Source organism: Haliotis rufescens, unplaced genomic scaffold (genome assembly GCF_023055435.1).
Source record: "Haliotis rufescens isolate VD_foot unplaced genomic scaffold, xgHalRufe1.0.p SCAF_18, whole genome shotgun sequence".
NCBI lineage: Eukaryota > Metazoa > Mollusca > Gastropoda > Lepetellida > Haliotidae > Haliotis > Haliotis rufescens.
The window spans coordinates 22037440-22049664 of NW_025963868.1; the positions used below are offsets into that span (position 1 = coordinate 22037440).

At 41.9% G+C, this 12225-nt stretch overlaps 1 protein-coding gene across 1 annotated transcript; it reads right to left on the bottom strand.

Moving 5' to 3' along the window:
- Positions 1-206: 206 nt before the first annotated feature.
- Positions 207-11295, bottom strand: LOC124122804. Its single transcript, XM_046485949.2, has 11 exons — positions 10911-11295; positions 10594-10720; positions 8170-8484; positions 4206-4274; positions 3664-3729; positions 3381-3482; positions 2691-2748; positions 1625-1668; positions 1432-1509; positions 646-772; positions 207-435 (listed from the first exon to the last, which is right to left on the bottom strand). The coding sequence occupies exons 2-11, from the start codon at positions 10607-10609 to the stop codon at positions 429-431; spliced, it is 882 nt and encodes a 293-aa protein (XP_046341905.2). The 5' UTR covers positions 10610-10720; positions 10911-11295; the 3' UTR covers positions 207-428.
- Between the last annotated feature and the right edge of the window lie 930 nt (positions 11296-12225).

Below are 12225 nucleotides of genomic sequence, written 5' to 3' on the forward strand. Positions count from 1 at the left end.
AGAGGGGGCTAATAATGAGTGAGTGAGTTGGGTTTAACGCCGCTTTTAACAGTATTCCAGTTATATCGCGGCGTGTCTGCTTAATGTGGGAGGAAAGCCCCAAGTGATGCAGTTCTCCGACGTTTACCACTTCGGTGAAACCCACGAGCACGGGTATGGTGCTTACAAACCTAGAAACACAATCGGGGCGAACCGAGATTCGAACCCACAATCATAGGTTTCTGGCATGCCCAAGGGACGCAACTCTGCACAGCGAATCGCGGCGCCTTAGCCGACTAGACCACCCGTGCCCCCGAGAGGGGCCTAATAAAGGCTAAGCCCTACATGTATAAAACATGACCATGGTCATGTGTCTATTCTCTGTCCAATGTTTCTGTATTCACTAATACGATCAGTTTATCTCTTCTTCCGGAGTCTCACTTTTCATTTCAGCCTCTGAAATAAAGATGGGTTATTTTTTTTATTGTATCGTAGGTATTTTGCCAATCACTCGAGACAAGGTTCAACATAACTGACTACATTCGTAATTTGTATGCATGGTAACTATAACCAGTAGTTTATTATCATATTCAGAATCAAGTTATGTTTTGAGTCACTTGTTCTCCTTATTGTTCGATTCAGATGAGTGAAGCGTTCAGGACTTACATGTTTACTACTGCTTCTTCCCGGTTTTTGTCAGGTTTTGCGTCCAGATCTTTTATGTTGACGTATTCAGCTTTAACTGTGTGTGCCATCTTCGCCTTCTTGGGTTTCTGAACTTGGGCATACAGATCTAATGGAACATGCAAAGTCATTTCCAAGGCCTCTCACAATGTGCTTCAGAACGTCAGAACATCAATGTAATCAATATTTCTGTTAAGTGATAGAATATATGGATGTCAACTTTTTATTATGAGGAACACAACGTTTCGGAGTATATGCTTACTCCTTCATCAGAAGAAGGAGTAAGCATATACACCGAAACGTTGTGTTTCTCATAATAAAGAAGTTGACATCCATATATTCTCTTCCTTATGTGTTTTACTTCTAAATGCCTTTCAAAGACCTAATATTTCATTTTAAAGGGACAAGCATGTCGCAGATCTACTTCAGAATATATTATATTTTGACCAGTAAGGTGCCAAATTTGTTTGAAGGCCGCTTTCAGCAGTATATCTGTTGTATCGCGGTCTTAGACGTTTATAAGTACCCTTGGTAACAATCACAAACCAGTACATGGTGCTGACAACCCAAGGAAAATGATCCTGGAGAAATCTATATCTCTTCGAACTCGCGCCCGGCAAGTCTCATCATATTTTACCGCAAAACGTGTCAGTTTGTCTGCTACAATTATTACATTGGTTACATTACATTGATTCAATTAACTACATCAGTAACTTTCGAATTTGAACTAGAAACATTGTAAAGCATGTGTAATAAGAATGCACGAACCTGCCACAACGTGATCATTTTCTGTGGGCTGACTAATTGATGTGACCTCAGTCCAACCCTCATATATGTCATTGTCCACTGGAAAATACAATGGTAAAGGTATGAGCTGTCGCAGATGATTTATGTATGCGGTGCACTTCACAGTGAGTGTGCAAACAAGTAAACATAGTCCATTGCACTATTACGAACTTACCAAGTACAGTTCCAGTGTCTTGCTGGACCCGTATCCCCGAGACACTGAAATATACATATCATACAAGTTAGTCATGAAGAAAACCTGCAAAGAGAATTAGATATAACGCCGCTCTGACCAGTACGTCAGTTATATCACGAGCGTGTCAGCTTGATGTGGGAGAAAAGCCAGAAGTCACCTTTTTAACGTTATAAATTTGGTGAAACCAACAAGCAGGGGTGTGGTGCTGACAAACCAATGAACATTATCACGGCGAATCTGGGATTTGAACCCATGACCATGTGAACAACGTTATTATAGAAGATGTAGGATAACAATCAATTACGGCTCACTGGAAATGTCCAATTTCGAGTTGCTGGAAACTCTTAAATATTTGTATGAACAGTATTATACATGTTCAAAGGCTGCCTTCTGCTTTATTGCCTTCACACAAGTCTGACATGTATTAGGCTCATTCAAAACATAATTATAAATAGGCTAAAATGAATGCAAATGGCAAACCTTTAGAATTTCAAATGAAAATCTCAGTATAAGAAAGACTGCGACCCAAGATGAATGTTTTACGATATCTTTGTAGTGTGTTGATGTTCATTTCTAATTACAATCAGCTTGGGTCAAGGACTTGCTCATGTTCAAATACCAGGACAACACTTCATGAAAACCTCTGCAATCTGCCTTTTTTGACACATTTTATTCTAACTTATGCATTTGGTGTTGTCATTATATCAGTCCCAAATATGCAATTGTTGAAATGAGCAAAGTCTTATTCTCATTTAAGGGGCGGTCGGGTAGCCTAGTGGTTAAAGCGTTCGCTCGTCACGCCGAAGACCCGCGTTCGATTCCCGACATGGGTACAATGTGTGAAGCCCATTTCTGGTATCCCCCGCCGTGATATTGCTGGAATATTGCTAAAAGCGGCGTAAAACCATACTCACTCACTCACTATTCTCATTTAAACGTCGGATAACTTTCATAGCAATTTCTAGAAGTGTTTCAGATCTTGTGAGTCAACTTTATGCTGCCTTGTGCTATATTTAATGCATGCAAATATATAACATTCACTTACTCGTTGTGGTAGGTGGGTGTTGATGTCAGGTGATCTGTCGCACTGTCCACTTCATTGACTGTAGGTAACAATAAGCAGAATTATGTACGGTTATCATTACATTGTTGGTTGTTTAGTTATAAGATGGTGAGCTAAATACAAATCAAAAATGGTATGTGGTATATTATGAGATAACAACTCATCTGACTCAAGTTTCAAGTGGGGGCACGTGTGTGGGGGTGGGTGGGGTGGGGTGTGAGGGTCATGTGTGTGGGGGGTGGGTGGGTGTGGTGTGTGTGTGGGGGTGGGTGGGGGTGAGGTGTGAGGGTCATGTGTGGGGGGGATGGGGTTGTGTGGTGTGTGTGTAGGGGCGGGTGCGGGTGGGGTGTGAGGGGCATGTGTGTGGGGGGTGGGGTTGTGTGGTGTGTGTGTAGGGGCGGGAGGGGGTGGGGTGTGTGGGGGGTGGGGTTGTGTGGTGTGTGTGTGTAGGGGGGGTATGATAAGTTCATATCCGTGTTCGCCTTGTATGTGTTTCTAGGTTTTACAGCTACGTACCTTTGCTCGTGGGTTTCACTAAACGTGGTAAACATCTAAGACCTACATGACTACGGACTTTCAAAGTGAAGTGCCATAACATTACTGTTCAAAACTACGTAAACCTCAACTCACTCACTCACTCCAACGTGTGTATGTGTCATGAATACCGCTTACCTGCACGTACGTGGCGTCCTTTGTTTCTCCTTATACACACAACGATGACAATAATGACGGTGGTTATAACAACACCAACTCCTGCTCCAACGACGTAGACAACTTGCAAATGTAAACGATTAAGTTGCATTATTCAAATTCATAAAATGATTTATGACAGTTAATAATTCGAGCAGCATGAGCGAAATAGCTTATCTAAATATCTACAACATCAAAATTAGGCTACCTCAAGAATGAGCCTTAACATACACATCGTAACGTCTTAACATGTTGAAAATGTTACCCGTTGTCGGCGCTGAGGACGTTGTCATGGTCGTCATTGTCGATCTAGTTGCTGTGCCTGTTGAACCTGGCAAAAAAATGGCGTCATTAAAATCGTTACGTCTTGATTTCATTGAGAACTAAATCGCATTAGAGCAATGGACAAGATTTAATTATAATGGATCAATCCTATTCATTTCTATATAATTGATGCCTGCAGTGGACACCCCTGAAACTATATATACAGTAGAGGTGTATGCAGCTGTAGGTTGTGATTATTTAGGGAATCCAAAACACATGTTGTTGTTTTATTTCACCTTTTTATGGTATTCAGTTTCAGATGTATTAGCGAAAATGAAAAGAGGAAATACAATTTCCGTCCAAAGGTATGGAAAATGTAGATCCCTCAGGTAGGTCAACCGATAGCCTTCTTACTGAACTTGTAGCTGTAGAAAAAAGATATTACTACAAATGATGTTGCTACAGGTGATTGTTCTACACAAGACGTTAATATAGACGTTGCAATAGGTGATTTTAGCGAAAATGAAAAGTTACTACAATTACCGTCAAACGTTGAGGAAAATGTAGATCCCTCAGGTAGGTCGGTTGATGGCTTTCCTACTGGACTTCTAGCTGTAGGAAAAAGATATTCCTACAAATGATGTTGCTACAGGTGAGTCTTCTACAAAAGACGTCAATACAGATGTTGCTATAGTTGATGTTGCTGCATATACTGTTGATAATTTGGTGGTGTTGCTTCACATGCAGTTGCTATGGGTGATATTGCTGCAAATGCTGTTTCTGTTTCTGATGTAGCTATATACAGGCAATTGCTACAGATGCAGTTTCTATAGGTTATGTTGCTGGATATGTTGTTGCTGTAAGGTGATGGTTCTACAAATGATATTGCTGTAGGTGATGCTGCTGCACATGATGCTTCTACAGATGAGGATTGATTGACGTTGAACTTATTGTCAATGTCAATATGTACACGAAAAGAACATAAACGAAGCAGTACTAGAATATGTGAAAAGAAGTTTTTAAAAGCATTCCATAGTCAAACATTCGCTTGTGCCATCATGTGTTAAGTGGTGTTATAATCCATATGTTTGTTTACTCTGGAAAACGATCAGCTCTGGATCTCATCTACAGACAAGTAAATAGGTGCGTTTGAATTCAACGACGTATTCAGCACAGGCTCAATAATATGGCCTTTGGGCTTGTAACCGAATGGCACAGATCACCTCAGAGGGTTGAAGTGGCATGGATTACTCCCAAGCCATCTCCGAAGATGAAGATTTGAAACAAAATATTGTATACTGCGTACTTTGTATAAACAAGACCAGAACATGCCATATCCTAGGAAGGAACCGGTGTGTTTAGGGAGCCTAGCAGTTAAAGCCTTCGCTCGTTACTCCAAAGGCCCGAGTTCGACTTCCAATAAGTGCAAATTGTGTGGAACCAACAAAACCTGTGTCCTCCTCCTGCCTGCCGTGTATGACTGCACAATAAATTGCATGTCCCTTAGAAACAATGAAGTTGTCATTGGCACTGCTATTGTGGCTTCTACGATCAAAGGAACCAGTTTCGTTGGAAAATCGAGACTTGTTAATATTCTTTAGCATTGACGTTTTATATTTTATTTTTACAAGCCTCGCATGATAAACTGGGCGGCAAAAGAAAGTATAGGTCGAGTTCCATGATCGTAGAATAAATAACAAGAAGAGGTTTTGTTGTGAATTATAATATAATCTAGGGAGGGGTAACAAATGATTGATCAACCACAGTTTGAATGAAATTGTGCATCCACAGGTAATGTCAACTCAAGGTAAACAATGGTTGGGTAAGAAATTTCATTTTCAAAAGTTGGCTGAAATGTCACCAAAAAATTGTCAGACACACTACAAGTTCATTGTCGATATAGTTGCCTTCTATAACGTGTTTGACCTCCAGCTGCCTCAATGCATGCTGTGATACGCCGCCTCGTCGATGACGTCAGTCTTCTGATGACGTGGACTGGAATCTGTTGCCACTCGTCTCTCAGGGCCTGCTGCAATTCTTGTCTGTTGAGGGGAGGCTGATGGCGTGCTCTAATCTGTCTGTCAAGATGGTCCCACAGATGTGCAATAGGATTCATATCAGGTGAGTGGGCAGGGAGGGGAAAACGTCAACGTTCTGCTGGTTTAGAAAGTTCCGAGTCAGTCTTGCAGTATGGGGCCTGACATTGTCCTGTGAAACAGTGTCCCCTGCTGTTGGTTTTGTAAGAACGGAAGCACAACTGGCTGCAACACTTGGTCTCTGTACTGCACAGCGTTCAGGTTTCCCTGTATATTCACCTAATCAGTCTTCTGATCTCCACAAATACCGCCCCACACCATGACACTCCCCCGCCGAATGGATGGACCTCTCGAATACACGCCGGAGCCAAACGTTCCCCTCTGCGTCGATGAACTCGTTCTCTGCCGTCATTTCGAAACAAGTTCAACCGACTTTCATCAGTAAACAGCACTCGACGCCAATTTCTCACTTGCCAGCGTCGAACCTGCCTCGCCCATCGCAGTCTCAGGCGTCGATGTTGAGCAGTCAGTACCATTCCTCGGAAAGGACGATACGCTCGGATTCCAGCAGCACGAAGTCGTCGTAGGACTGTACGTTGGCTAATGGGATGTCCCAACGTTGTTGCTGCCGTCGCCGTTACGAATCTGTTTCGCAGGTGAATGAGCCTTATCTGACCGTCTTCCAGTGGTGTTGTCACCCGGGGTCGTTTAGTTCTAGGCCCGTCCTGTGTCCTCTATGTCTGCCTGTACCGTTGAATCAGCCTGGCTACTGTCAATGGTGTACAACCAAACCTTCTGGCAATTTGGACCTGTGTTGCCCCCATTTCGGCCATACAGATGGCTCGCTCTCTCTGCTCATGTGACAGCCGTGGCATTTCTTTTGTGTGCTTTCATCACGTGTGGTTATACCCTGCAGGAGAACGCATTTATACAGCTAACATGCACGTACAGTTTATGCCATAGGCAGGAAACCTGTTTCACCATGTTTTTGTCACCGCGCGAGTGCCGTCAAAGGTGGCGCATTCGGGTGAGGTGTTTTTTGGGTACCTGTTCCTCGGCAGTCATATTCGCAATAACCACTTTCCACTAGTTATCACTGTTTTTAGGAAAATTACAAATTGCCAACCTATACTTTCTTTTGCCGCTCAGTTTATATCCTCATCAATGTCCTTTTCCAAAAGTGAGGGGTACTGGCAATTTATTGATCAGTTCTCTGAAAGCATTCACATTGTCTAGGAAGGATTTGTATGGCTCAGATCTGTCTTCAGCTTCGGTGCATTTAAAGAGCATCGGAATGCTTCAGTGGTACGCTTTTGGCATACGATACACAATGCCCAATCCATTTTATGGACGAATGAAATTTGTAAAAACAAATGACAGTCTGTAACAACAGTCATGTTGCTAAACAGACATATAACAGTACACATTCAGAGCTCCAGATTACTGAGCAATTGAGTTTTTACTCCATGGTTTGATTTTAATTGAGTTATTACATTTTTCATTGGGTAACCAATATTTTTTCTCTCATCAATTCATCAATCTATTGAGATTTTCCTAAAATGTGTAAACATTTTAAGATTGAAAAAAATTAAATGATGTTTTAGACGTATATATATAACTGTTCTAGATATATCGGCTTTACTCGCAAAGTAAATTGTCTCATTATATTATGTATTTCAGAATATTATCTCATTTGTATGCATGCTGAAAAAGCTTCATTTGGTATTTACGCGTACTGATTTTATACGTTTGAGTTTTTCACTTATTGCATGCGTTTCTGTACACAGGTTAATTGAAAGTAATTGGGTTTATAACATGTTTGGGGGTATTTTATGCAAAAACTCTGCTTATCTGTAGCTCTGCAAGTTGTTAAACAGACATAACAGTACAAGTCGCTAAACAGACATGTATCCTAAACATATTGATTGATAAATGACATAAATAGTCATCTAGTGACATTCTTAATAGCTTTATTGCATTCCTTGCCCTAGAAAATGTATATTTTGACACCAATATTGACCTTCGAAGTGGTTTGGAAGCCGAGATATTGGCACTTATAGCTATATCATGGCGGCCATTTAGGAAATACAAGACGGCCGCCATCAGCCACCTTGATTAAGTGGCTCCCATCAAAAATTTAAACCGATGGTAATGGAGAGCACGTGAAAAACAATTGGTGCTTTTATCCGGCATGTCTCCATCATCTTACTAAGCTGCCTGACTATAACAGATATTCCATCGATCATACCGCTGTAGGGATTCCGGATTAGCAAACTACATGTATGCTGGTAGAAAAAGGTGACTGAATGGATCGGGTGATCGGGCGCGTTGCTCGTGATATCAACCACTGTATTGTCTGGTGGAGACACGCTTATATACAGGCCCCCGCGGTCAAATGACCAGAGCATTGTTCAGTGCGGTGTTAGACAACAAACACATGTACAAACAAACAATGGATCATAGCTACTCACTTATAATTATAGAGTTGCTCCTGTCCCGCCTCACATCCTCACACTGCCATTCAGACCCATCATCTATGGTAGAGTTGATCCTGAGAGTCACATTGTGATGAAGGACATCGCATCTCACACTGACACGTGCTGATAGGTAGGTGCTATAATTGTAACTGACCGGGCTTTCGTGAGCACATTGATGTCTTTGACGTGTACGTGTACGTATGACGAGCTCAGAGTTCCAGTACCAGTCGATGGTCGGGCTGCCGGGGATGCTACTGCAGATCAGGGTGTAAGTGTGTCCTGTTGCAAATCTTGTCAATTGAACAGACCCTGTGAGATAAAAGAGTTTTCTGAACATTTGTATTCATAGAGTTGTTCATACGCCCTCATGACCCAAAAACACATGTAATTGTTGTTTATATTTTTCCCACTGTATATGTTAATTTAAGGGGTGTTTTTAATATAATATATTTAATTGTCATATTCATGTATAGATCGGTTTAACGAATAATTATATAACAAACCCAGTTGTGTGTGTTTTGTGTGTGTGTGTGTTGTCTGTGTGTGTGTGTGTGTGTGTGTGTGTGTGTGTGTGTGTGTGTGTGTGTGTGTGTGTGTGTGTGTGTGTGTGTGTGTGTTACACGTACACCGAGTGAACATTTACCTCATTTTTTTTTGGGGGGGGGGGGGGCTAGCGTCATGATAAGGGCAGGGATTGGACTTAATGCGAGACTTGGACCCATGTGCTTTCTGAATGTTGGTCAAGGTCGGGGACACGGCGTCACTGCTCGGCGGTATATCGACCAAGTGATCAGACCCCACGTTGTTCCATTTTTTGCACAACATCAACAACCCAGTTTCAAGCAGGACAACGCTCGTCCCCATGTTGCCAGAGCTACCATGGCCTTTCTGCAACAACACAACATCCGTGTTCTACCGTGGCCAGCCTTCAGCCCTGATCTGAACCCAAAAGAACACTTGTGGGATGAGGTTCAAAGGCGTCTGCACAATGTGCGCCCAGTCCCTACAACTGCCGATGAACTACGCACAGCTGCTCTGGATGCGTGCAGGAGGATCCCTAGGGCCTTCATAAATCGTCTGATCCACTCAATGTACAGGAGATTTGTGGCAGTGATCAATGCTAATAGTGGTCACACGGGGTATTGACTGACATTTTTGGGTATTGACCCGAAACTGTGTACGCCCTTAACATTTGAAAAAAACAATTATGTCATCTGACTTTTAATCCATTAAACTGTCTTCAGTCAAATTTTTGTCAATCTCGCCCTACTAGACTTTCTTCTCTTTACTGTTGAAAATAAATAACATGCATACAGCATACTCGACTTGCGTTTCTTTTGCGTGTGAGTATATATATATATATATGCCTGTCACTGTCAATTGGAGGTATCCATCCTGCATCCAAATTTACAGCAATCTTAGCTATAGGGTGTACAGTGTTAGTATTTATAAGGTTCCCCGTATTTTGGTATTTTGTGTGTGTGTGTGAGAGAGAGAGAGAGACAAACAGACAGAGAGAGACACAGAGAGAGACACAGAGAGAGAGAGAGACAGACAGAGAGAGAGAGAGAGGCTACATATACTCGGTATTTGTTAATATGGGCAATTTCTCAGGAAACTGTACCGTTCGTAATATCGGGGTTTCACAGCAGTTATTTTCCATTCAACGCCAAATAAGGAATAATTCATCACAAGCTTGTCTTGGTACAGATATAAGAGAAGAAATACGTGAAAGAGAGAGAGAGAGAGAGAGAGAGAGAGAGAGAGAGAGAGAGAGGGCATGTCCTCGGTAGCCATTTGTTTACACACGCACCAGTAGACGCTTTTAGCTCGGAACAGATTGTTTGTGGGTGTTATGTTACAATATCACAGTTGAGTGCTAAAGACCCAGGACACAAAAATACGTCGACTTTTAGGGCACATCAATTTTGCAAAGTACAGGAGCAAGCCGTCTTGGCAACTCTTGTTTTAAGGGTGAATGTCAAGGTCGTAAATATTTAAAGCTATCACAAACATCCCTGATTGTGCCTTGGCTCAAATTTACGACAGTAAGTTATTATATATGCCATCAGTAAATTTGCTTTAGTTTAATGTTATCACCAGGTAAACATTTTGCATCTAATATCTAGGAGAAACTCTATCGCTGGGTATGTTACAAATGTGTGAAAAGAACATATTATTCAAGTGGGCGCGTGGTTGTTACATTACGCGATATGTACATTTCACTCGGAATAATGAAAGAAAATAGGAAGTTGTGGAGTTATGACACATGAACAACAAAACAGTGACGTGTTAGATGCGCTGTATGACGCCTCCGCTGCTGCTGGTGATGATGATGATGATGATGATGTTGATGTTGATGATGATGATGATGAAGTAAAATTATAGAAATTTACAAATTGAACAAAAGTGACTGACCATCAACACAGGGCATACATCCTCATAGCAGGAACAGGACACGGATATACTCCATCCCCTCCACTTGAACGGCGATGTCGCTAGTAGATTAAAGTCACGCACATGCTGCGTTCACACGTGGTGTCATCTGTGGAGGAAGAGAGCATTTCATAAGCTATTTGATCACCCACAACCCTATTACACACAATTAACACCGAACACCATTCCTCCATCTGTGGCCATAACTTCATGTGGAGATATCCATGTTGATAACAGTGATCATCATGACATTGTTATAACAGACACAGCATTATCCATCGTCAACACTCTATACGTACCACAGATGTCCGGATCTTATACTATCTGCACAGAACAACGTCACAAATAAGTTGAGTGATCCAACTGCAGGTTGTGATTCGATCCGTGTCCCTTGTATACATTATGTCAAGAATGTCCTGCGCTTTAGACCAGGAAGTTGTATCCTACAACACAGACATCCGGGGAAGCTCATATAAGGACATTGTATGTAATAGATAGCCCGTGAGGTATTTGAAAGCTTACACCGTGAAAGCTGATTCTGGCGAAAACAAGCAATATAAATACTTGAAACTGGGTACATGGATATCAGTTGACAAAACCGCCCTTCTGTCGAGTCAAGTTCACTGATGTAGATACACGTTTTGATGACGATGCAGTGGAGTTTGTTCGGTTGCCTGGCTTTGTCGTGTTGTAGCACAATACTAAACATAGTGTTGTGTTTCCTGATGCATACAATCAGTGAACAATCTTCAGTCGAGGTTGTTCCCTTGCTAGTGTCGCCGCAGTGTTGAGTGAATGGATTGACAGAGATGCTAACTTTCATTACTCTCAAAGTGTTAACTTTTGAATAGGTGCATTCAAGTTTCAACTTTCTTTGCCTTTTACATAATTATGTCTCAGAAAAAACAAACCATGCGGATCATCACCATAGGTCTCAGGAGATTCGTTCAAGCTTGTACACAAGCAAAATTTCATAGGGAGTAATATTAATGTCTATAGGTTTGTGCTGCTTGGTGTAATGGGAGGGAAATCAGGGTATGAAATGAGTCAGTGAGTGCATGTTGTTTTACGCTAGGGTCAGTAATATTATAGCCATCTCCCCGATCCCTGTAAATAAACTGTCATTTGGGGGGACAGATGGACATGTGGTTGATAGCATTAGTCGTCGGCAACTTTGATACAAAATGAACCAAAGACACACTTTGTACCCAAACGATCGTCATTAGTTGGCTCTAAGAAACAAGCTTGGGGGACTGGGTAATCGTAATACTCACGGGTGTTTTGAAGTACATTAAACTCCACGACATGAGTTGTCTACCAACAGGACATTCATGAGCCGACTATTTGCCGGTATGGCCGGAAGCTGTTACACCTGACAGTTTTTGTTCTTGTTAGAGTCATCATGACCACTTTCACCGCAATACGCGTGTCATACTTTTCTTTACACATCCTCAGAGTACGATTGAATAAATGAATGGGTTGGGTTTACCGTCACTGTGAACAGCTAAATCACTGCCCGCCAGCTTGATGTTAGAGGAAAGCCCGACGTGATGCAGGTCATAGACGTTTACCACTTTCGTGAAACTCGCGAGCACGGGTATGGTGCTGACAAGC